The sequence below is a fragment of the Brienomyrus brachyistius genome, chromosome 3 (assembly GCF_023856365.1).
Source record: "Brienomyrus brachyistius isolate T26 chromosome 3, BBRACH_0.4, whole genome shotgun sequence".
Lineage (NCBI taxonomy): Eukaryota > Metazoa > Chordata > Actinopteri > Osteoglossiformes > Mormyridae > Brienomyrus > Brienomyrus brachyistius.
This window is the reverse complement of record NC_064535.1, coordinates 24,377,258-24,404,027: the sequence shown is the minus strand read 5'-3', so window position 1 is coordinate 24,404,027 and position 26,770 is coordinate 24,377,258. Positions and strand designations below refer to the sequence as shown.

At 44.8% G+C, this 26,770-nt stretch overlaps 1 protein-coding gene across 6 annotated transcripts in view; it reads left to right on the top strand.

The window, feature by feature from the left end:
- Nucleotides 1–322: 322 nt before the first annotated feature.
- The window catches only part of erc1b (ELKS/RAB6-interacting/CAST family member 1b), a 144,646-nt gene continuing 118,198 nt past the window's right edge, over nucleotides 323–26,770 (top strand). For 2 of the 6 annotated variants that reach the window (XM_049007310.1, XM_049007314.1), the window contains exons 1-2: nucleotides 326–579; nucleotides 9,908–10,898. In XM_049007310.1, the coding sequence (XP_048863267.1) occupies nucleotides 10,218–10,898 (681 nt within the window). In that variant the 5' untranslated portion in view covers nucleotides 326–579; nucleotides 9,908–10,217. Of the gene's footprint in view, nucleotides 580–9,907; nucleotides 10,899–26,770 lie in introns of all 6 variants that reach the window. The other 4 variants (XM_049007313.1, XM_049007309.1, XM_049007311.1 and 1 more) reach the window with 4 other exon arrangements.

Here is a 26,770-nt window from a genome sequence, read left to right as displayed (position 1 = left end):
TAGTGATCTTGTATTTTATAAAAGAACATTTATTTTCCAAAGACAATTTGCTGAGAGGTGACAACTTACAAAACAAGCAATACGAGCGTGGGGAAAAACCTGGAATATAATAACGGACGAGCAAAACGAAGAATGTGATTTGATTGAAACAGCATTACGTAAATTACAGATGTACCAAATACTAATATTTCAAAAAAAGCATATTATTAATAATGTTTAATAGCAATAGATACAAATGAAAATTAAATTATGAACGCTAACGGAAAGAAAAGGCGACCTTCTCAGCATGGCGCTGCAGCGTGTCCGGAGTGCACCGGGACTCCTGCGTGGCTGTGGAGGTGAAAGGCGTGAACGCGCTTCGTGATCCTTACGTCACCGGAGCGCCCTGGCTTGGGAAGCTGCTCGTAGTGCTGGCAGGGGAAGGGAGAGCGGGTAGAAAGGGGAGAAATAGCTAGCTGACTGTTACACTAAATGGTTGTATTTTACTGAGAGACGTTTTCTCAGATAACGGTCCTTTGGTGACGGTGGATGCGGCGCGGCGGCGGTAACTCACACCGGTCGGACGGGATATGCGAGGAGGTAGGCGGCTGCTTTTTAAACTGATTTTCATCATTGTACTCCAGCAGAAGTCAGCCCGCCGGTTGGGCAGGGGGAGACGGGCATGCTTAACGTTTCAAACTGCCTCGAAAACGGTGCTTTTAAAGACGCCTTGTGTGCTAGAAGTGGATGTCGTAATCATGCCGTGTGTGGGGGGCTTCATAGTGCTGAATGTCGGAGAAGGGAAAGGGAGAGGTGAGGGGGGGGGTATCGAGCGAGAGCGATGAAGGGTGTCTCCTTTCACTGGCGTTTTCCACCAGGTAATCCGTTAGCTACTTAGCGGGCTAAAGGGGTGCCGCCTGACCGCCTTTTCGTCGAGACTGGGCGACCGTAAACCTGGGCGGACGGGGGTGACGGTCGTGAGCCCGATTTGGCCGCTGCACAGCGTCCCCGTCGCGTGGATCGGCACCCCTGCTCGCCCGGCCCTTGCTGCTGGCTACCCTATGGCCGGCCACGCTTTCGGCCAGTCACCAAATCCTGTCAAATGCAAAAGTGACCGTAACGTAGGTGGTAATAGTTAGGCTAACCGAATCGGTAGTGGCGTGTGTGTGGGGGGGACGACTGTGACGGACACAGCTCGTCATGACGAGCAGCTCAGAATAGACTCTTATAACACGATCAGGGATGGGAAGTAATTTATTTTTTTTTGGAGCAGAGATTAAGACCTCTTATTTTTCCGAACGGCACAGCATAGCTCTCCATATGCGCTGAAACGTAGTAGTTTTTGGTGTAAATGTAACTGGTGTACACCGCTATTCCCAGTACTTCCAGATGGCATGTTACCGCCCATCGGAGATGAACGAGTATGATTTCTTTGATTACCAATTCGCGTACACACATTGCCATGGAGAAATTTTAAACGTTATTATAGAAAGGCATGGGTGGAATTTTCGGTGGCGATTGGGGGGGTGGTGGACTGCACGGCGTTGAGGATTTCCCCCTCCACCCCTGCCTGCCGTTCGGCTTGCAGTTCCTCCAGGATCATGGTGGAAATAACTGTAATCCTTACGGCTCCACAAGTTTCCCTGCCGATCGAGCTTCTGGTTTATTTTTTCTTTCGCGGAGACGCGACGTCCGACTGCATCCGCCTTTGCATTTGTGTCAGATAGTTGTCGCCGAGGGCGATAAAAAGCTGTGGCGGATCACGGCCGTAGCACTCAGGGTAACAGATACACGCAGTGGGCGTGGAACAGCGCACCTTGGCCTGCAGCTGGGAGACATTGGTCAATGGATGCATTAGTTTGGTCAAAAATAGGATCAAAAGGGCGTTTTGTTTTGCTGATTTTGAAGATTTTTGAAACATTTTAACATTTCAAAACACTGTTAAATATCATCATATCATAATCATTTAAAAACTTAATACATTTAAAAAGGTTAATTATGTTTCTGATCAGATTTAGAAGAAATACGGGTTTATTGTTACGTAAAATACTGCTACTGTGAAATAGCCTGTTTCACTAGCTGCGAGCATGCCACAACATCTATGACTGCAAACTTCTCACAAGCAGTTTAAATAGAAATTTGATCAGGATGTTTATTGATCCGGATCAGTATGTTTTCTGTGCGCGTGACAGCATTGTTGTTAAAATCGAAGGAATGAGAGAATGAAAGCATAAGTAATCGTGCTGTTGGACGGTCGCAAGGCATGTGGGTTTGTCAGTTGTGTATCTGCTCCACTGAGGTCCTCATGTAGGGAAAAGCATTCTCTGGCTTCTGGTCTGGTTGCAGTGCTTTTCAAAGGTAGCAGCAGTTTCTTTTACATGCAGAAGCCAAGCGACGTTATTCTTGAGCAAAACAAGTCAAGTCATGCTTGAACACGAGGAGGATCCTCAGGGGTTTTAACCCTCGTGAGATGTCCACCCAGATCCAGCCTCTCTACACTGAAATGAAGTCACTACTCTGCACCTCGTCTGATTTGATAGGCTTCTGAGAGTTGTGGTGTGACGGCAGACCTGTCAGTTAGGTCTGTTCTTCTTGGTGTGCTACTCTTGTTCCGTCTTGCTAATAGGAGTGAGGGCATTGTCGCCACCTCCATGTTTTAGGGGCACATTGAGATTGCACGTCATGGTTGTAAAATCTCCTATGGCTCACCAAGTATAGCATAGTTTTAACAAAGTGACGGTTATGGGTTCAAATCCCAAGGAACTCTCACGAATTGTAACGTCTCTGTTGTTTGTCACTTTGGATAAAAGCATCAGGTAAATGTCAAATAAATATATAAATGCCCTACACGTTTAAAATTTATTTTGTTTAGCTCCTGTTAGACAACTGTGTACCAAACCTGTTAAAAATGAATATGTTTATTTTTCATAATCCCCGTATGTTTAATAGAAACCTTCACTTGGTTTTGTTTCCTGCATCCGTGAAACATTTTAAGTGTTGGAAATAACTGTATTTCCTCAGACAAAAGTATATTTCTGGGTTGAATGCTGGTTCTGCTTTTCCTGTAAGAAGGATTGAGATCTATATTAAAGAATGATGAACAAATGAATATAAATAACAAACAAGGAGTTATGAACCGGTGTCAACCTGTATACTATAAGGTTGATATCATTGGTGCTGAGTGGCAGTAAAGTTTTCCTGGGGGTTGGGGGGTGGTGCATCATTTTCTATCTGCCGGCTTCTAACCCCACCCAGAAATGCTTTGGAACACCTGGTGTCCAACCTGCCTTATGAAGAGGCAAGGTGGGAATGCTCAATACTGCAGAAGGAATTGATGTTTCTAACTCTGCCTCATGGTTTTCTCACCTGTCTGAGAGTTGAGTGTGTGTTTTTTTTTTTTTTTTTTTTTGGGGGGGGGGGGGGCAGGACTGACCTTCCTTTAAAGCCTACCAGAAGCATGTTTCAGTCCTCGGGCAACCCCCAATCAGCTCCTGAGGCCTCAGACCATGACATGGCCGCGGCCTCAGGGGTCTGTGTTTAGAGAGGGAGAGTAAACTAGCAGGTTTTTGTCTTTTCTTAAATCCGTCTCCTGCGTATGAGTGTAGGAAAAATATTAAAAATCCGAAAGTAGGGCAAATCACAATGAGCTTCAGGGCTGTGCGGTTTAACAAGGAGTCCCGTGCTTCTGGCCATCTCCAGAAGATGCTCCATCATGAAATCACTCTCTCCCAAATATATGAACAAAATGCAAGCAGGCAGACAGAGACTAGTGGACTCTTCAGATTAGCAAATGTTTATGCATTGGATTTTAGTTGTTGGGATTTTTGTGGAAAACTAAGCTGTACTAGTGACCCTGGGCTGGTCCATTTAGGCCAGTCAGTGGATTGATGTTTTGTGATTCCACTTTTCACACAGTATAGGCTGGACTACCCCACTTTATCTCCATATGTGGCCTTTTCAGTCAGTTTTCAACGGTGGAGTTCTAGAAACAGTTCAGATGTTTCCCTTAGAGTGGCAGACAGCCAGGCTGAATGATCATACACTGCTTCTACCCCAGCTTTTACATACCTAAGTGTCCTCTGACAGTACCTGGATATAGTTCTTTGAGTTGCTATTTACAGGATCCTTTCAGTACATCCATCTGGGCACTCTTTCAACAGTTAAAAAAAAGAAAAGAAGATAGAAAACAAGGTATCAATATGAGCGGACTGTTCCATCACCTTGGAACACAACATGAAATGAATAGGGGGAATGTGATTTTTTTTTTTTCAGCTTGCGTGTTGCATACGTAAGTGTGTGTGTGTGTGTGTGTGTGTGTGTGTGTGTGTGTGTGTGTGTGCGTGCATGCACACTCCCACCTATCATTAGCACAGCCTGCCAGCAGAGACCCTGGTTATTTCTGCCCTGCCTGTCATTTATGATGCTAATGTTAGAATACTTGTTGCAACAATGGAATGTGGGAAACATCTTTTGGAATGTAACTTCCCCGCCCTCCACTTTTACTTTTTCCCACCATCACCCACTTCTCATTGTAGACAATTGTACACTGATACACCTGCATTCCTCATTTTACTATATAACAATTTCTCACTTGGTTTCTTGATATGGAAATGTGCCTATAGGCTACGTAATGATAAAAAAAAACAATGACCTCTAAACATGACTTGCGTGTCATAAATTAGCACTAGGCCTGGGAACCTAGTTCACACTTGACTGACACTTGTCAAATGACAGGCTTGTTTGCAATCAGAGCTGTTCCTTAATGACCGGCGGGACAGGTTCGTTCATGTAGTCTTCATCGCAGTGTTTTAGGAGGTCATGCTGAAAGAAGTGGCAGCTTGCGATGACGAAGCGATTGCTTCAGATGGGCTTTCCGAGGAGCAGCGATGGGATCATCAGCTTCCTGGAATACTGTGGGGAAATTGTTGCGACAACAAAATCGTTCAGTGTCAGGAGAATAAAAATACACAATGCAAAACCTGGAGCAACCTAGTCCCTCCACCATGGTGCCTCACTGCAGAACAATTCAAGCGAGGTTAGGTTTCAAGTGATCTCGACATATTTTGCTGACCCTATTGTTTCAGCTTGTGATTGAGTCAGTGTATAGTACTCGCATGCAGGTATGTACATACAGATAGCAATCCAATATTAGTGTACGTGACAAGTTATATACTTTGAAGTGGCAAGGGAATTTGCTGACTTTGCTGGACCTCTCGATTGGACTATTTCCCTATCCTAAAGTTTAAGAATGTCCTGATAATTCAGTCATATCATTAATTAAGTTGTTCTTTTTTCGGCTGTGGCAGTGGAAGTCTTTTTTTGTTTCCGGGGTGCATTTTGTCCTGGTTTAATGGGCTGGAATTACAGCAGCAGCCTGGACGGCACCTCTCCGACTCCGCTATTCCAAGACTGCGGCCCCACTGAAGGGGTTGACTTTATAGCCACCCAGGAAAGCAGAACAGAGATCAGTGTGTACCAGCTCTGCGGGTAAATGGTTATGTAGTCTGTGACCCTCTCCTGCTCCTGAACCACGACGTTATTAAATGTGCTTTAATGACAGAAATGGAAGCTGTGAAACTGAAATGTCTTATTTGTAGGACTTGCACAGAACGTTTATACAAAGACACCACCATGCAATTTTCTTCATTACTGTGTATCATCAGATCAGCCTGAGATGGGATTTAAATTTGTCACTAATGTTTTTATGTCCCCCCCCCCCCCATTCTGCCTTTATGAAGTTCTGGTCATAGCAACTGACTATAACCTGGTGTTATTTATACTTGCACTAGTTTAGATGGCAACAGGTTTTTAATCCACTGGCTGTGAGCGAATGATGTGCGAAAGATCACAGGGAAGATGGGCAATACAAGAGTTATTGAAAGCCGGGTTTTGACACGAGTGCTTCCAGTTTGCATGGTTTGAGTGTGGGTGTGCCATTGGAATGCTGCAATGGGCTTTTTTTAAAAAAAAACATTTTCTTAGAGGAATTATAGTATCTGGAGAGGGTTTCTCAGCATTGTGTGTGTTAGACGTGCCGTGTTCAGTTTGTGCTTTGAGGAGAAGGAAACTTATAGGCCCTGCTGGGTTCCGCCTGGCCTCTGGAACCTTCTAGCAGTGGGGTATGGTTCACTTCAACAGAATCAATATATGCACTCTCACTAAACAAGGAGCATTGCCAGGGAAAATGGCTGCAGGCAGATTGTACTCCTGAGTGATGATCCTGCAATCATATACATCTGTTACAATTTCCTACCTACACATGGAAGATATTTAAGCGGTATGACTGTTTTTTTAATGTGCCTTTGCTGAGTGGAATGTATGGTGTGATAGTTCTGCACCAGTGTGCTCTACTAATTAGAGGCTTAATTTTTTTTTTTAAATAAGGTGAATAGTTTTAGATGGGCGTCCGTACAGGTGGATTGATTTTTACTGGCTTTTATTAATTGGTAATCATGTTTAGAATGTCAGATGGATTCTTTTACCTTTACTCATTTTTTTAAGTAATATGCAAGCAGTGGGTTTGTTGTTAAAGCATGTCATGTGAGGCGAAGTCTTTTAAAGCATATAAAGAAAGATGTCACCCTGTGCCTTTTCCCTGGTGACAGAAGGGCAGTAAAAGTACATCCCAAACAGTCTGGGGTACCTGGGGAAGTGTTGAGTGTAGGTCAAGGTTCTTGGTTGTTCTTATGCCTTATTATAGTCACAAGCGTGCATTCAGTATTGCACAAATATAGTGTCTCGAATTAAGAATCAGATATTTTGAGACTGAAATTGCTTTGTTTAATAGGCACCTAGGTGACTGGAGTTTTTCAAGCAAATTATACCGCAGGCTGGTTGAAGTGGTTTGTGTTAGTCTTCACTGCTTACATGGATGTTGTGCAGAAGAACAGACCTATGATTAGGTAATCGCTCACTGAAAATTAGGGGAACTGTGAACCAAGAGAGAACCTTGATGAGCAGTGTCCCTCATCTTTAAAATCAGTACACTCTTTAATGGTGAAACTATGGATTCCCTTTCAAACACCTGCATTATACAGTACAGTGCCAAAGATATAGGTGCCAAAAAATAGTTTAATCGGATCAGTTAAAGATATAAAATTTTTAAAGCAATTTATCTGGTCATTAAGTGTGTATTTGGGGGAAAAAAACAGAGCATATACGAATAAGCAGTAAATCAATAAAAAGTAGCGTGACTTAGTTCTGTTCTCCAAAAAGCTTTGGTTATGAAAACCGTCCATGGAGCATCTCAGGCATTCTATATATTTGTAAAATTTCTGCAAATACTGGAGTGCTCTGCCCTCAGTTCACTGCTTGCCTGAACTTCTGGTAGCCTGTTCATGTTGAACACAATCCAGAGAGCTGCAGTATCACTGGGGACGGTCTACTGGGGTGTTCGACTTTAATGCCTTTTTAGGTTTTCACCAGAACGCCAACTCGGGGTTCGTTTTTGAATAAACGCACTGGAATAAAGAGCTAATCTTGTACTTTGACTTCCATATCAATCGGCAAAGCGCAAGCTGATGAGCTTATTTGCGTGTTAGTGGATTCATACTTTAAATGCTCAGACTGCAATCTTAATTGTTTCTCACTGAAGTCCTCCCTGCCATTTTCTGCGAGCTTCATTTCTCTGTCCTGACTTCCCCCATATTGGTTTCAGTACTGGGGGGCTGGCAGTCCCTGCAGTTCCTGTGGGGACATCTTGCGGTGGTGGTGATGCAGACAGTGAGGCTCGGTTTGCAGCCGTGGCCGGGCATCATTAAACTGAGATGATTAGTGTGTATCGGTGGCCTGTAGTCCTTGTCTGCCTGCAGAGGCCTGCTGGACCTGCTGCTTGTTGCATGTTAGTGATGCCTTCATCTTTATATTGGGTCTGTAGTAGTGGTGTGTCAGTGAAAGCTCATTTACTACTTTAGTTTCATGGTGTCCTCAGATACTCAAGTCTAAATTTGTTTATATAAATAGCCAGGCAGCGTCCGGCTGTTATTAGATACCAGGTGCATTGTATAATGCACAGATACTGCTAGGGCAGTATTGATTTTCATAATGGCTAGTGTGCAGGACAGGAAGCCCCATTTCCATAGCGATGACAACATGTGGCTCCTATAAGCTGCATATTTGTTGCCAATGGATTTTCATTCAGTCATTGAAACTGCGTCACAGTTAGGGTGGGATTTTGCGCAGCGTGCAATAAATTCGCAGTCTACTTCCGGTTGCAGAGCATTGTGGGAGAATTTCTGGGCTGATCTCTCGGTAAAGTGGCAGTGTGCTGTTTATAATGAGATGTTTGTGGGGATGTATGTATGTGTGTGTGTTTGTCAGAGTAATGCTGTTTGCAGAAACTGTTGACTACTATGGCAGTACTACTCCAGCAAGAGTACTCACAAATGAAATATTATTATTGTAGACATGCTGCAAGTTAGACCATGTGTTTTTCGGTGGTTTTATATTACAGTGGAAAAGTAACTATTAAACCAGGGCTGGGTCATTTCGAGGTCAGTTTGACACGACTGCTATATTTAAACTTGCGTGTTTTACATACAAAAATTCTGCAAAATATATTTACCCGGCATCTGCTGCAGCTCAGGGTGTCCTGTGAATTCTTTCTATGCTATTTCTACTCCTAGGCACTGTGGCTTGCTACGAATAATGTGGATTATCATGTCGTGCAGGATAAAAAGAGAAAAACCTGTAGGAAATGTGTTAATAGTGATATTAGGAGATGCAAGCCTTTAGCGGTAAACACCCACACGTTTGTCATTGCCTGTTTATGTAATTTTGTTTGGGTGGGTGTCTCTAAAAGTGTAATGGGAAACCCTCGTCGTCAATCTGCTCCCTAATCCGCAACCTCCTCCAGTGCAACATCTAGATCTGTGTGCCGCTGGTGGTCACGTCCTCACCACCCTTTAATCTGGAGGATAGGCCGTGTGCTCTAGGTCTGTCTCTCACAGCACAGAAGTGTGACAGCCGATTTATAACTGTGGTGGATGAGGGCTAGGGCCAGGTGAGTTCAGAAAAACAGAGTGCGATTAGGCATATGAGTAAATGAAAGGGAAAGTGAGCGAAAAGGGAAGCAGCCTGAGGGAAAGAAAGAGTGAGTGAGTCGGGAAGCGATGGGGAACTTAACTAAAGGAATGAGTGAGTGTATGCATATAGAGAATCATCTGCTGGGTGGAAGTAAGTCAGCCGAGCAGGTCATTATGTAACGGGGTGTTGAGTAGCCATCCATGTACACCCTCCTTGGGAACGTCTTTGGCTGGACGCATGGCCTTATCCTTCCTCTCTACTCTGTTACTGCGTGTGTGGACCATGTGTCGTCTTTGGGGCGGGGGTTGGTTGCAGGGGTTTTGTCAGGATCCCAGGTTTGAGGTAAGTCTGTGTGGAGTTTGCCAGTATTGGGTGGCATATCTCTGTGTGCGGGTGCGTGTATGTTTTCAGAGTCGTGTCAGGGGTGTTTTTGTATGTGTGTGGCCTCTCTGTGGTTGTGTGGGATGAATCCAAGTAGAACCCTGTGGTGCTCCCTGCCTGCTCGCTCCGATTAGCTTCGACATGATGGGGGGGGGGGGGCGAATGCTGAGTGCCCAGGACAGCAGAACCACCTCGGTGGCTGTCAGGCTGGGGGGGGGGGGGGGGGTTATTCGTCTTCTAGCATTTTAAGTGACGCTCTGACTTCTGAAAAAGGCGAATGCACGGTGTAGTGACAGAACCTATTACTGCATTGGTGGCTCTCTTAGACAACAAGGAGGGGTAGAATTCCTGCAAAGCGGGGGAGGGGGGCTCTTTGGACTCTGATCAAACTGTCAGTTTATAACCCACCAGCTGGGCCACCATATAAAGTGGGGATGCCTGTTTACGAAGTTGTCTGTTGGCAGGTGTTTGAGCGTAGCTTTCTTCCACTCTTATTTTGTTTTTGTTCTTTCCTTCTCTGTAGGTTGGTTGTGCTGTTCCACATTTGGGAGCGATGGAGTGACTGAACCCTGTAATTGACGCGGCTTTTCAGCACAGATCCAAGCTCCTAGACTTACATCAGAAGAAGTACTGCTTCACCAAAGAAGGTCCTCTCAGCACATGAAAAATTTAAGGAAATAATTGCTCTCTTTCTTTTGCTTTTTAAGTTTTTTTTGTCATTCAGTCTCAGACAGTATAATAAAAAAAATCAGTTTAAAGGCCAAAAGTGTTTCTTTGCAGGGATTTGGTCTTGGTTCTTTTGTGTGTGAGAGGTGTTGGTCTAACTCGGCATCATGTATGGCAGTGCCCGCTCCGTGGGCAAGATGGAGGGCAACAACCAGAGCCCTGGGCGTTCTCCACGGCTGCCTCGCTCACCCCGTCTGGGGCACAGGCGCACCAACAGCACCGGTGGCAGCGGTGGGGGCGCGGGAGGCTCTGGAGGCAAGACGCTCTCTATGGAGAACATTCAGTCGCTGAATGCAGCATATGCTGCCTCGGGCCCCATGTACCTTAGTGACAACGAGGTTGTAGTGGCACCTCCTGACCAACCCAAAAGCACCATGACGCTGGGTCGCTCCGGCGGTCGGCTCCCCTACGGAGTCCGTGGAGCGGTCATGGGCAGCAGCCCCAACATCGCCACGGCAGCACCGCCCAGCGCCGGTCCTAGCGACGCCATTGCATTCGGGGACCACCACATGCCCTCGGGCCTGGCATCCACGGTGCCTCATTCGCTGCGCCAGGCGCGGGACAATACCATCATGGACCTGCAGGCGCAGCTCAAGGAGGTCCTGCGGGAGAACGAGCTGCTACGCAAGGAGGTGGACATGAAGGAGAGCAAGCTAAGCTCCTCCATGAACTCCATCAAGACCTTCTGGAGCCCCGAGCTGAAGAAAGAGCGTTCCCTGCGCAAGGACGAGGTCTCGAAGATGGCTGTGTGGAAGGAACAGTACAGAGTGATTCAGGAGGAAACCCAGGTGAGAGACGCAGGTTGGGGTGGGGGACATGGACAGCGTGGAGAGGTGTGACTTGGCAGTTTGTTTTTTGCATTTTCAGGGAAACAGTTTGATGGATCTTTTTAAACCATAAGAGCACAGAATCTACCGACCTTGCAGTACTGTCCATTTCTCCTGCCATGATGATAATGTTTAAACTACACCATTAGTGGCTGCCATAGCCATCAAGGGCCTTGATTCACTGTAGACTGATGCTCTCAGATTAAAAGAGCCATTTGTCTGGTTGCTCCAGATATGGCACATGATAGGGTCGCCGTTAAAAGGTGTTACGAAATCGTGGAGCCGCCTCGTGAGCATCATACAGTGGCTGCTTTGTGAATCTGTGCTCTGTTTCAGCAAAAGATGAGACGTTTTTAAGCACGTTGACCAAAATGCTCAGCGTGCTTAAAGCTGATTTGACAGGTTTCTCCCTCTGTTGTGTTGTGTAGAGTTTGGGTTAGTTTAGGATAATGCTGCTTTTCACATCCACATTTCCATTCCTTTATAATGATATGATGATGAGTGAGAATCATTATGTTTATGGTGTCTTTATCGAGAGAATATTAGCGTTTTCTGTGCAGGCCATGCCAGTGCTGGGATTAGGAGGGTGCCTCACAGATGCTTGGTGTTTGGTGTGGACGCGCACCGCCGGACGGCTCCATTCAGGCGAACTTAGAACTTAGAGACGGACCTACCTATGTGCTGAAGTGCTGGCCGGTGCCAGATGGTCTTAGCATTACCTCCTTATGTTGGCCTTTAGGGTCTGTAGGTTCTTTCTCTCCTACTGGGTGGTGATGGCTGTAGCATGTTATGTTATTAATGACATGGGCTGCTCTTCATATAAAACGCCAGTTTTTAACCCCTTACCCTCCCCCACCAAGACCTTCATCTTGAGTGGTGGTTATTTATTAATGTGTGCAGGAACAGCAAAGCCCGATTTATATGTATATGACTTTGCATTTGAGGGGCACCTATTATAACCAGCTGCCTGGTTTGATGCAGGTGGCTCCGGTTTGTTTCTCCTCCTCTTAGTGAACCCTACCATCCTGTCCTGAATTCCCCTCCCCATGTGACTCCTCTGAGGTGGGAAGTCTATAGAGAGAGAGAGAGAGAGCGAGAGAGAGAGAGAGATGCGCCTCGCTGATGTGAACCGGATATTTAGGCGGCCAGATGGGGCATCATGGTGCTAGACCTACACAGGGTCATCAGGGGTCACTGCTTGGGGCCAGCAGGGTGCGAGGGAACTTGAGAACATCGTTCATCAGCTGACTGCTGGTCGTTATCCGTGAAAGGTTCAGATATACTGATTCTGTTGTTGCAGCAGATGATGAGGGTGATGATGATGATGATGGTGATTGAATTGGTATGAAGGACTGATGGCTTCTTGGAAGAGCGTGCCATCTTTATGAGCCCGTTTACAGGGCTGGCTGCTTCAGTGGGAACAGTAAAGGGTGAATGAGTCACTGCCTGGTTGTGCCCTGCCCGGAATTTCATTTGGGTGGGTGGCTGGGTGGGGGCGGGCAGGCAGGCGGGCTGATTGACGCACTGGAGGATGCACTCTCACTCTCCCTGTGTGCTGCAGGGAACCTGGCCTCCACTCTGCTCCTGCCGTGTCGTGTTGACGCAGTTGGAATGAGTTGTGTGAGGTCTCGCAGCATTATGCCTCGTGTGTGCTTGTGCACGTTTGCACACGTTAATATTAACATCCATCAGTGTGCAGGTAACAGCGCTTGGAGGATGGGAAACATGTCCAGTGGTGGCTTGGCTCTCTGTTCGTAGCCCTGTGATGGTTGACCTAAGGAAAGAATTTGCATTCTTATTTTTGTACAGTCTCTCCGGTTCTGGTGTAGCTGTAACTAATAGTTAACTCATCTCCATTCACTGCTGCCCCTACGGTGTGACAGCCAGACGGGTAGGCTCTTCACTTTGTGAGCATACCTAAAATCCAACTTTGTGAAAGTCAGTTGTTGGACTTTTCTTCTCACAGGGATATTCACAGCCCGATATCCTGTGCTGACTCTATTGACAGGCAATAATCCCTTTTATTCTAGCTGAATGGGCAGGACCTATGTTTCTGGTAGGGCTGCGCGATATAGTGATATATCGGGCTACGAAATAAAAATGTCTGTCGTTTCATATTATGTTCTATCGTTTATTTTGTGGTGTTGCAAAATACACTTTATATGGCAATGTTTTTTTCATCATTTGTATGACATTTTTGCAAGGTTACACGCCACCACCTAGGATGTGGCTCTTGTACGGTGGTTTTTATTGGACTTTATTATTTGTGATCCACAGAAGACAATCCACGAATATGGACCATGATCCACAAATATTTAACTATCCTCAGATGTGTATTTGTTTATTTGTGTTGTGTAAAATCATATCCACAAAAATGGAGAGCAATTTTCAATTTTTACATGTGAAACGTGCTTTGTACTTTTGCGGTTCATATTCTGTCTATTTGTGGATCGTGTTACATTTGTGACTTCTCTCCTCTTTTTTGAAATAGTTTTGTGTTCAATTGCAATAGTTTTGCAATCCCGCTACACTTGTCTACTTGTTATTTGCTGCAATGTGATGGCAAGTGCACTTTAAGCATTAAACTATGGGGGGACAATGTACACCATGTAATTTTAATATAATGTGTTTTATACGTATTTATTAATAATTGCACTGGAGCCATTCACTGCCAGTGACTAAGAAAGCTGGACTATTGAACATGAAATGCAGACACAGACACTGAAAAATGTTACAAACAGTGAAAGATATAACAGCCAGAAATTCTAATTAATCCATTAATTCTATGTTTTATAGTTTATACTGCGATGATACTCAATATAAAAAAAAAAAATATTCTCCCACCCAGATCTCTTAGGGGCTCCTTTTCCCACAGCTGATCTGTAGGAAAAAGTCACAGATGCATCACTATCCACAAATATTTATTTTTGTTTTGTGTTGTGTAAATCATATCCACAAAATATGGACTGATTTGTACAAATGAAAATGGTTTTGTATAACTGTGGATGACTTCCCCTTTTTTGGATCGTGTTACATTTGTGACCTCACTCCTTTTTATTTGCAGATTTTTGTCCAATTCCTACTGCAACTCTGTAGAAAAAATCCATAAATATGATGTGCAACCGTGATACATTTTATTGGAATATGAGAGGGCTTATACCAGGATATATGATTTTGGGCATATTGCACAGCTTTAGTTTCTGGAATGTTGTACATGCCAGTTTTTCCCCTACCATTATATTAGGGGGTGCCCCACCTCCCTCAATGGCACTTCCCGTCCCCCTGTCAAGTTCATTTTATTTAATTTTATGTTCTATATAGCGCCAGATGACTACAGAAGTCATTTAAGGTTACCTTTCCTATAGAACAGGTCTATACGTTGTCCTTTTATTAAACAAACTAAATAGCCTTATGTTATCTATCTTATTTACACAACAGCTTGTCATTGTTATCGCTACACGCTGTCACGCGTTTACAATTATCCTCTGCTCTCTGTATCGCGCATAGCAGAGTTCTGGCCCAATGCGCGCACATAGACATGCGCGCGCACACAGGTGAGCACACTCCCCCCAGCGGACTGAGAGCGATCGTCGGAAAATACATTGTGTGAATCACCTGAAAAGCAGACAAAAATATCTGCATTTTTTTGACTGCTGTCATTAAAAGAAACACATGAACACCGTGAATCCTGTCGGTGTCTGTCTGTCTGCCCCCCCCCCCCCCCCCCCCAAAGCTGTAAACCTAGGGGAAACACTGCATGCGTTATACATATTTTGGAACCACATTTCACATTTGACTGCATTTAGCACTATGTAGGCTGCTTGCATGCCTACAGATCTTCTGAAGATGTTTCATCGGACTGTTGAGTAGTGAAATGTATCAATCGGTTCAGGAGAAAACACCATGTCCGTTACAGTGTACAAGTACGACAAGGAATGCTGGCTGGTGAATTTGTGTTGTTGTTTTCTGTGGATCTCTGCGCCTAGAACCTTTCTCCAGTTCACCCGACGACATGCATCTGTTCTCTGTGTCACCTCTGAGCCGTTTGGCAGGGTGACGGTTTCTGTTTTTATGCCTTTAAAGTAGCTGGGAACGGTGTGCATTTCTTTCTGTACCAAAATGGGCGATAGGGGCAGGATGTCACCTTGGAAACCACTGGGGCCTAGACCCATGGCAGCCCGCAGGCCCCCTGAGTTCCTAACAGAGTCAAACAAGATGTGATGTTTGACTAACCCCCCCTTGCTCTGGCAGTGAGTGCAGGTCCTCTAGGTGCCTTTTATTTATAAACACGGAGCTAAGCCAGACCAGGAAGCTGTGCTGTTTGTCTCGCTTCTGCATATATGTATTTCCAAACAAATTCAATAAATTCTCCTGGGCCTCTTCTGCTGATTACAGATGCGAATGTAAATTAGCCATGCGGGTGAATGTAAGCCCGGCTCTGTAGAAATGACTCAATTATATGGAAGTAATTGTTAGCTGTCTTTCCCACTCAAAATCAGAAAACAACAATCAAATCATGGTGTCCTGCTCTTATGGGGTGGTGTTCTTCTATTTTCTTCACCAATGCTGCCTCCTTGAAGTAGAATCAAGCGAGACAGCCTATTGTAAAGATAAGCCAACGTGATGCCTTTGAGAGCGTGGAGGTGAGGTGTTATGCTTCCTGAAAGTGAGCCGTAGCTATGGAACTATGGGATGAGCTATGGAGCTTCACTGCTGGACATTCCCTTTGCTTAGATTGGTGGGGGGCCTCCCAGCTTACCTGCCCGCCCAACTTAAAATGGGAAAAATACAATGAGTACCTTATTTATCATGGTACAGTAGATTTTTCTCTTAAAATGTACTTTTTAAGTAATTCGGGAAGAGGCTCTGTATTCTGTTTTGTCTGGAATCAGCAGTGGATATGTTTAAAGGTAGCATTCGAATGAATTGTGACCCTTGTAGGATATCAGACCTTTTCCAGAAATGTTTTGGAAATAATAGTCCGTGATCCTCTCTTGCTGAAGCAAAGTGCATCGGTTAGGTGGCGTTTACCACAAGCTGGTTAGTCCTTATGCCCAGGACTAGTGCGGGAATTTGGAAGGGACACTCGTATGTCTTGTGCAGTGCGCTCTGCAGTCTATACCTATTGTTCTTGTGTTTACTTTGAATCATTTATGTGGTTTTGGCGTGAGGCAGAAAGAGAACTTTATTCGTAAACAATTTTCCCCAGCATGACAGTTCTTTAGAGTTAATACTGTACTTCAGCTGATTTTGTTGCTTTTTCCATGGCTTCCTTGCCGAATCGGACCCGTCCGAATGTTTTAGTGCGTCACTGAGAGACACCCCACCGGAGCCTGGCGTAACTCTAACCTGCCGACTTCTGCATGAAGAGAGGAGCCCAGGAGCTGAGCTCTGTAATCGCCAGCTGCTTCACATTCCATCTGTTCTGTTTGGCCAGCTTGGTCGTATTCCCCCCACCTTTTAACGGGTGCCCACCTCACTTCCTGTGGTATCTAGTGGGCAGGAAGGAGGGGAGGGGAGGGAGGCTGTCCCATGTATAAGGCCTCAGTGCTCACTGACCCACGACCCTGGCAAAACCGGACCCTTTGTGTCCGCAGCAGCTGTGAATAAACAGAGTTCCTGACAGATGGCAGCCGGCAGTGAGTCCTGTGCGTTAGTGTTTGTATTGTCTGTGTGTGCATGTCTGTCTGTGTTCACACTGCGTTCGTTCACAGGTGATCACTGTCCATGAAGAAGTGAGAATAACCAACCTATTGTATCATTTGACATTTCTATGAAAATGAAACCCTTTGTGAGACAAAGCATGCTTGAACAGAGGCATAAAGTGATGAAGGCTTTGTATCACAAGGGGGGCGTGAAATTGGGGGCACTGTTATTACTATTATGACAAATTCATTTTGTACAGGATTGACCCTGGCTATTCTAAATATATAAGATATGTGTGAAGGAGTGAAAAATCTGGCTGTAAATACAAGTGGGATCCTTATGCCTTTTGATGGCATCAGTGATGCTGGCCTCAGTCAGATATGACATTGTTTATGATAGGGGGAACAGCAGTTGGTTAATGTGAGCTGGTGGAGACAGACCTCCTCTCTTGGAAAAACTAGGAAGGTGGTCATGGTGGGAGGGTGGAGGAAGCTGGGGAGGCATATGGTCGTGGGCGGGAACAGCAAGCGTCTTTCAGTGATCAGGTGTCTTTATGTGTTTGTTCTTCAATGGCACTGCAGCACGTTTGCCCTCAAATCAAGACATTATGCCTCACACAGATTGAGTTCACTGCCGGGATGATCCTGTGGCTTTGCAGGAGCCCCCAGCCTACTGTGGGTCTTATCATGAAGCAGCTGCCAAGTGTCCTTTTTTACCTGCATGTACATACACACCCACAGACTGGATTGTGAACTGTAGTCTATAGGGGGTTCTGTAAGAGAATGGCATGGATACCAGTTACGGAACATTTCCATTGGCATACAGGTACTGACCTGTTGTAGCGCGGTTCCAGCTCGCTTCGGTTTTCCGCCGCAGAAGGGTCGGCTTGGCATCGTAGCCGGGTTGGAGAGCGACAGTAATGGAAAGCCGAAGACACACTTGTTTACCGTTCACACAGTGTACATTGTGATTTACTATGTGCTAATTTCCGGTAGGACATCCGAGAATCACCATGTTATGTTAGCATGAAACGGTACCGGGATTAGCATTATATTGCGAAAATTTGCATTAAGAATCCATTCCGTTCAGCCTTTCTAAAGTACTTTTTTAAAGTAGGTTGAATATTCACAAGTTCCAAGGCACCTGCAATACATAAATGCATCACGATGTGCGATGGAACTAATAATTACTAATATATATAATATGTCCCTTTTCCCTTCACATAATCCGTGCATGTGGATGCAGATCACTGGTTCTTTCTTGTCCCCATTTATTTCAACCAGTCAGAGGATGGTGATGCAGCCAGCTCGGTTTAGCATGCTTTCGGCCCTGCAAATAAGCAAGGCCCTGTCAGCTTGGGTATGGTAATTATTTTTTGCTATGTAGGTTTTCATCCTGTTATAATCTTATGGCCTCATTGCTATGCTACTTTTGTTTATTGTGAAGGGTACGAGTAGCTGCTTGTGAGAAATGGACATTTTATACCAAGGTGATACTTTGTTGGTCCAGAAGTCGGACTGATGAATTTCCTTGACTTTTGCTTTGTCGCTTTAGGCTGGCCGCTTGGGAACGATACTGTTACTGCAGGAGGCCAGAAGCTTTAAGATGATTTGTGGCTGGCTGCCTATTTCACCATAAGTCATGGGTCATGTGAATTAATATCACATAGATCCGACTTTGTTCAAGGAAGCAGTGCAAGATATTTTGCTTGGAAGTTTGAAGTGATTTTCTCCGCTCTTCTGTTGAAAGTGTGGGATCTACTGAAAAAGGCCATCTCGACCTTGCTCTATTTCTGCTATTCAGATGATTTTCTTGCTGGTATAGGTTGCGCTGCTGTGCTTTTCATGGTGTTTCCTAGTTATTGTCTAGAAACATTTACAGGCACGCATTTTCCCTGAGGCGTTTCATAGGTGGGAGTGTATCGGTATATGTGTACGCATGTCAGGACTGGAGCTGTGCTGTCGCTGTGAGGTTGATTGGTTGGCAGGCTCCCAGCAAAGCACAGTGGAGGAGCATGTCAACCACAACGGGGTGGGTGGGTCCAGCCACCTGTCTCAAGAAAAGTGCCAGCTGACTGGAGATCCCCGCCTCGCTCTGCGTTCGGGGAGTGCGGATCTGCAGCCTAACGTGTAGCATCAGCAGCTAGTGTTAGTGTTCTGGAAGTGGATCAGTGACCAGCAGATCTCAGGTTTGAGTTCTGGAAGGGCCTTATGGGTGTTGTACCTGTGAACAGGGTGCTAAGGAATTTCATGAGTGCTAATATCCAAAATTTTTATATAAATCTAAGACACTAGTTAAAAGCATCTACTTGGCAAGATCTGGCTTTAGTGTTAAATCCACATCTGTATGCATAGAAATGGACCACAGGGAAAGTGGAGAGAGCTCATCTAAGCTCATTCTAATGGAGCAGACTCAGTAGGCCAGTATGTGAGAACTTAGCCTTGATTTGTAGATGAGGACCTTGTTTGCATGGAACCTTCATTGTAAACAATGCACTGTGTCTTTGTAAATATTTGCGTTGGCGTGAATATAGATGGGGCTTTATGGTTAAGAAGAAAGATGTATCTTTTCATTCAGCCCCCTCCTTGAGCTCCTTGCCAGTAGGAAGGATGCATGCTGGCCTTGCTGTTCCCAAGCACGGTGCTGCTTTACAGACTCTCTATGACTTGCTTAATCTCTGTGAAGCAGTCAGGCATTAGTCTTTCACCGGCTAGGATTGTGAGAACATGAGGCACATTTCTCGCCGCAATCCTGGTTCTTGATTCGGACCTTTAGATTCTGCTGATGGAGATGAGTTTGCCTTTGTTGTTTCTTACAGCCAAAGGAGAGTAACCAGTGCTAGTGGGATGTTAATGATTAGTCTTGGGTGTTTTGGGATGATGTGTAATTTGCCTTCGCTCTGCCTCCCTGTTTTAAATGCCGCCACTGGCTTGGAAGAGAAAAGCCAGCATGGTGCTGATTTGCCTTAATGCTTAAGTAGCAGCTATCTAATCAGCGGCTGCTCTAATTGGTGGTGGCTTTTTCGGATCTGCTCCAGTCCCTCGCCCACACCCCCACATCTGGTTAATTACACAAACCATCAGCTTGACTCAGAACACCATTTAGGCCATGCTGGTGTCCTTCGTGCGCCTGTCCCTATAAGAGGGTCAAAGTGATGCGTCTTCTCCAGGCCTTGCTCTGCTCTTGCTCTTACTTTGCTTTTGATTTAATTTTACACACAATAAATAATGGTTGTGAAGGGAAAAGTGCAAGAAGTACAATTGGGAAACAGACCACCGAGGAAGCCAATTTCACTCTGAATATTCCTGAATGCTGCAGCAGTTTCGATGAGACTGGTTTGGCTGATCTGTCCTTCAGTTTTTCTACAAGGATTTATGGGCTGACTGTATTTTTGATGTGGTTATGGGATTATGTTTTATGTTGTCAAAGGAGAGAATTTTATTAAGGTTTGCTCAATTCTAGGAAATTTCTCTTAGGCCAGGTATCGGTATTGAATATACCTTAAAAATTTCTGACAAAGATCCAGTTATTTTGGATGGGTTGCTTATTGGGTTGGGTTAGGGATCGGCAATGGGTTCCTTACTATTGTCGGGTAACACAAAACTGCCATGGACAGTGCTGCTTCCCTCTAGTGTCAGGGAGGCTTACTGCAATGCACATATTTTGTTTATGGCTGGACTGGGGTTGTTCATAGCTGGACTGGGGAAAATTCTTCCAAAGCATCGTCAATCCAGGAATCTATTTCTTGCTAGAATGCCTCAAGACAGCCTGTGTTCAGATGATGTGTGATCTCAGTTTTCAAAGTGATGTCATCTTGTCACAAAGAAGCCTAAAATGGCACAGGAAGAAGGTTTAGGTTAAAAGTGACACACTGGAAGGCTGCAATCCCAGCTGTGCGGATTGTGGTTGTGCTCAGTGTGCTGTACCTGTAAAGAAACACTACTCTCTTCCTCCACCCCCTTCTGCTTCAGGGGGGACAACAGGAAATGACTGTCTGTTGGGAAGGGTTTACAGACGTGTTTGAATCATGTCCCAGTTATATTCTGTGATTGGCAGATGCCCCTGTGGACCCTAAATTTATTTTAAAAAGTGAGGTTGAGATAGAGATGCTCGATATATTGATTAACATATCGGTATCAACCAATATTCCTTAAAAATGTAGATATTGGTATCACTCCGATATGTCAGTCTTGGCCAATATTGCACGCCTATACGAAAACGTTTTAGACACTAGCAATGGTTAAGTAATGGAAAAAGTAATGTTAGTCTTAGAGATGCATGATATGTTGGTTAACATATTGGTTTCCTCCCATATTCTTTAAAAATCAAGATGCTGGCATCGGTCTGATGTGACAGTCTTGGCTGATATTCAAACGTTATCAATATTCAAAGACAGCGGCCCAGAACTAAAGACACAGCTACTAAAACAATGGAGATGATTACATTGGATAATCAACCATTTTCTGTAGTGGAGGACGAGGAATTTCGTCGGCTCATTCACTGCTTAGAAGTAGTATTGCCTCTTTCAATGTGGCAAAAGTACCCCCACAGTTTCCTGAACAGGGGATGCATTTTGGAACAATCCCGTGAAACGTGGGATGGGTGGCAACTCCCTTTAGAAGTTTTATACAGCCCGTGTTTTTAATTCATTATTAAACCTGATCAGTCATCAATCTTTAGTTTTACGCAGAATAAGAAATGATGCAACATTCATTGCACAAATGTGGTCTGGTAACCCCACCCCATGAAGTGGTTCAGAGGGTTACCTGGTTATTGGCATCTGTGAAAATGGACAAAAATATAGTGGATATTGATGTAGATCAAAATTTAGATTTTTGAGTTCAGATGTACTTCTCCAAGGATGCGTCTGGGACCAGCGCAGGTAAATGATGCAGTAGTTAAATCTGCTTTCTGCCTCACTTCTGCACCAGGGGCCATGCGATTCGACTGCTTCTGGTCATTTCAACCACACGTCATGGATATGTTCTATGTGGGAGCTGCCTGTTGCATGTGGTGAAACAGTCACAGAAGGTTTCCACTGGACAGGTGTGATCCAGTAGCCGCATTTTAGTGACACCCACACAGACTCTGTACAGAGCAGCGTCGGGTTTTTGCCAGTGAGCTGCTCTCTCTGGCATGTATTTTTAGACACAAGCCTGGCTGCCTCCTTTTTGCCATTTGGAGGAGTGTTTGCACTTTCGGTCATTAATAAAACCCAGGCCATTCTTGTTTAAATGGCCCAGAGATGTCCAAGCTCTGTGACATGTCATTTTGGTTGATTTTTGTTGATGGGTTCTATAGCCCCCTTTTTGATGCTAGTGATGATGTCACTATGCTAGTGATGATTTTAAGCTGGGCAGCACAATGTCTCAAAATGAGAGGGTCTCCAGGCCTACCAGAGGATGCAGCCAGGAGTGTGAGCACAGCTTTATGGTGTTTGTGAAACTCTCGGGTAACCTTTGGACATTTTTGCCATGTGGCCACTAGGAACAGATGTGGCTTGTTTGCGAATGCTGATCAGGATGAACAGTGTAGTCACACAGTCCCTGCGCGGCTGCTGTAATGAGGTTTTAAGGTATTATCTGATCATCTGCTGCTCTTTTTACCTAAGTGACCCCCCCAACCTTGTGCAACCTGATATAATGCATATCCACTCCCACATTGTTGACTACCAGGTTTCCTAAGAGTAGAGTTTCAACAATCAGTTAATTGCTGCTTTTTCAAATGTGTTAATGAATGATGGAGAGCCCTACTTTGGAGCAGTAAAGGAGCATCTAGCTTTGGACCCTAAAACACTTTTTTTTTTTTTTTTTTTTTTTTTTTAGCCTGTTGACATTTTATGGTAACCAGGATCTTGCTGCCTTATGTGAGACCTCTTTGGTGTCATTAACCATTAAGCCAAGCTGAAATTTTCAGCAGTTATTTTGTGGCTCCACTGTTCCTGCATCAGCTTTCTGTGTGATTCACTATTTTTATGGACATCTCATGGAGGCCCAGTCTCCTGTTCCTCAGAAGAAGCCCTTGTGGGTTTCAGAACCAGGGTCAGGTCACTTGCAGAGATGGACACAAATACATCAAAAAGTATTTTGATTCCAACAAGCAGACTAGTAAGTTGATTCACATGTTCTAAGTAACAGGACTGCTGTTTGCAAATCACTCTATTTTTCTGTCCAATAATGACATTCAGTGAGTAGCATCTGATAGTATATGGTGCTACACACTTTAACTTAAGGCAATTTGCGGCAATCACCAAAGCAGGTTCTTTCCTGGGATTACTGGTCTTGGGAAGATGAAGTTGACAATGAGCGAGCTCGGCCCAGCAAGACAGGATACATCAGTATTGGTCCTTGCCGATGTGACACCCTAGGCAAGAATCACCAGCAGCACCCCCCCATCCGAGGCAAAGTGAAATTAGCTGGTTAGTCTGTTAGAAGTTGGTGCCCTAGGTAGATGTCTATGTCGCCTATAGGATTGACCGGCCCTGGGTCCGTTGAAGTAACAGAAAATGAATAAATAAAATGACATTTTAAACTTGAAAGGGAAGTTTATGAACAGCTATAGATATATAAATTAAAATTTAAATGATTTGAAATCTGATTGGCTGTTGGAGGCTCCTCCCACTTTCCCGAACCTTCAGCCACAGTAAGCCATTGACATACTGTGCAAAGTCTGCGGACCCAACCGTCAAAGCTTGAGAATTGCACCGGTTTTAAAAGTGGCCATTTTTAAGTCTGAAAGCCAGGTGAGGAAAGTTCTTAAAATACTAAAAAAAAATGACATATTAAATTATTTTAAATACATGAAATACAATTTGTCAAAGTACTATCAGATTTTTTTTCCTATCCGGTGAAAAACAATTTAGAAAATGCTAAAAAGTTATTAAATACATATTTTAAATGCATTTCATCGAAATACTGCCCATTTCTGGTCACCTGCACATCCACAAAAGCTCTCTCGGCCCGAAACAAGCTCCTTCCTCTTGAGTTACGTAATTGTATTAGCTTGTATAACCTCTGTGATTATGTAATAGCGGATTGTTTAAATCAGAAGGCCTCTGTGTTTAAATCAAAGCTTTAACTCAAGTCAGTGCCTTGATTGCGGAGGAAAAGAGCGACAGTCTGCTGCTTATGCAAACCGACACATGCATGTTTATGTGTGTGTGTGTGAGTGATTTTGTAACAACCTTTCAAGTATTTATCTGTAGGGCCTTGTTTTGAGGGAGGGGGGTAAAGGTCAGAGGTCACTTATGCTTGATGTTCTGAGATGTTCATCTCCCTGTAATATAACATGTTTTTTGTGCTTTTGTGCTCTTTTTGGTCTGCCTCTTTTGCGTTGTGGCTCCTCTGACCAAGCGCAGTAAAAATTCCACTCCTTTTGTGGGTGTTTTCCTTCCTTCTGCAGCCTGTGGTTTATTTGCAGTGGCATCCGGTCCATCTATGAAGCGTGTAGGAGGGCGCTGACGGAGAGGGAGGGGCCAGGGGAGACCTGTATGTGTGCCCAGTTGTTGTGGCTGGATTGTGTCTGATGGCACCTGACTGAGGATACAGGAAAAGACCGCCCCCCCCCCCCCCCACACCCAAAACTTAGTCATTCCCCTAAACGATTTAAAAAATGTTTCATGGATATTTTCAAAGTAATTTCATCTTTTACTTTTGTTTTATTCAAAGTGCAGTTGACATTATTTGTTTTATTACATAGGTACTTTAAGCGACTTGTGAACTTTGAAATTGGTTAATTAAAGCCTTTATGACCTTTTCCCTCACCCTGTGGCATCAGGATTATCCCTGGGGGGGCACTGCCTATAGGGGAGAAATGCTGATTGAGAAAGTGGAAATATGTGGAAAAAGCTGACGGCGCCCTTTTCACAGCATTCATGTTGAGTCCAGATGGGCTGCAGTGAAGAGGAGCAGCCTGCAGTGAAGAGGAGCAGCCTGCAGTGAGCATCGTGGGGAGTTTACATCACACTGTCTTTCACGCTGCTCTCCCGTTGGTTCAGCACCTAAGCGGAGGTCATGAACGCAAACATTTATCGTTAGCTGGAATTTTCCTCTCTAGAGTGCCTCTATTAAATTATTAAACTTCAATGTATCAAATACTAACTTCCAGTGTTGTTTCTTTTGTTTAGTCTGTTAATAATTTTATAATAATCAGTCCAACATCATGGCTTATACCTCTAGGGTTGGAGGTGGAATCCCACTTCTGCTCTTTGTGTGGAGTTTGCATGTTCTCCACTTGTTAACTGAGTTTCCAGCTGCTGGCCAAAGACATGCAGTTAAGGCTAAATGGTGTTGCAAAATTGCTGTTAGGGTATGACTGCATGTTTGTTGATTTATATTACATCGTGGGGACCAAATGATCACAGTGTAATAAAAACCTGTTACTTTTTATGTTGTGGGGACCATTTTTCAGGTCCACGCAAAGATCTGTGAATGCAATCAAAAAACGAACAATGCCAAAAGTCTTGTATTTTGTTTGGCTGCTTATGGTTAAGGTTAGGACTGGGTAGGGGAGTGAGTTTTCCCCATAGAAATAAAAGGAGAGTCCCCACAAAGATATAGTTGCAAACCTGTGTGTGTGTGTTTGTGTGTGTGTGGCCTGTGATGTACTGCCATCCAGTCCAGGGTGTACCCCAAGCTTGTGCCATGTGCTCCAGGCCCCCCCAGAACCCAGAATAAGCAGTTAGAAGATGGATGGATGGATGTTATCGGTGACGTGTCTGTTGGGGCTTCTGCAGTGCTTATCTGGTGCAGTCGTCTGTTATGACTGTTTGTATGCTATTGGTTTAGACTGTCTGTGACTCATCTCTGACGCATGTGTTTCCCCATTAGTTTACTTATAAAAATAGTCTGTTTAATAATCTATTTAAAGGGAGGGGTTGTTGGTTCCGATAAAGGCTGATAATCACGTGAAGCAGTATGTCAATGAAGCCTTTCAGAGCGAAGACAGGCCACTCTTTGTTTTGACCCAGTGAAAAACCTTCATTGTAGCTTGCCGACATCGCACAAAGCCACACGACTACATTACTGTTAAGACGAGCCCACCTTAACGATAAAATCTCTCCGAATGGATCATGAGATCTGGGTCCCCGTGGCCATGACACGCGGAATATCAGATGTTCGGTTGGGGTGACGGACAGACCATGTGTAATAGAAGTAGAGGAGAAGGCAGAGAGACGGCAGCATTTAGCTTGAGCAAAAGCCTGTACTGCACTGCTGATGTTAATGTACTCCATTAATTTAAGGTCTCTCAAGTGTCGTGCTTAATGCTGTAATGACAGTTAATGATGTCTTGGGATTGACAGCCCCCCAACTACCACACCCGACTGCATGCCTAAAGTAGACCCCCTCAACCTTGACAAGATCCTTGAATTTGCTTGACCTGCCCTTCTGTCACTAGGTCACTGTGCAGTGGTAAATAGCCACTGAGCAGGCTCAGGGGGCAGGGCTCCGCCTCAGCCAGCACCTCGTCCTCCTAGGGAAAGTTCTTTGAATAATTTACTTTGTCGCCCTTAGTGCACCTTTAGCTAACTGCATCAGGGATGGGCTATGGGCTGGCAGCCATTATTGAGCTGAAACATGGCCTATTTCTGCTCTGCTGGTTCTCTGTCTCGGTCCCTGGACTTGATGCTGTGTTGCCACTGGAGCCAGCCAGATGTCCCTTTGACCTTCTGAGATGCTGCCATGCGTCTCGGCAGATCTACCATTTCTCTGGAAGGCAGATGGATCTCCGTTGGTCAGCTCTGCAGAGTGCTTCCCAATGAAATGGCCTTCAAGTGATGACATGAACTAGTTACCGGTTTTCATTTTGTTTTTGCTGGCTGTTGGTTCGCCGTCGCTATCGACCGTCATCGCTGTTCCATTTAGCCCTGCTACCGTCGTCGGGAACGATCCGTGGCAGTTCGGCCTCGTGTTTATGTGTAACAGCAGCGAGGGAGTGGACTGAGTCGGACGTGTCCCGGTTTCGCATGTGGAATGTTTCCGTTCGGAAAGGGCCTGGGGAGAATGGGATGCCGCCGTCTCACTTCGCGATTTGCTTGGAGGGATATGTGCTGGTGAAATTTTAGTAAAGCTCTTGCGTACAGCTTCTTTCCTAACCTAAATAAAGTTTAGTTTAGACTGGCCCCATTCTGTTCCACTGCCTAAGAGATGTGCCTTTTCCCTTCCTGCCGCTTTCCGTCCTGGCAGATG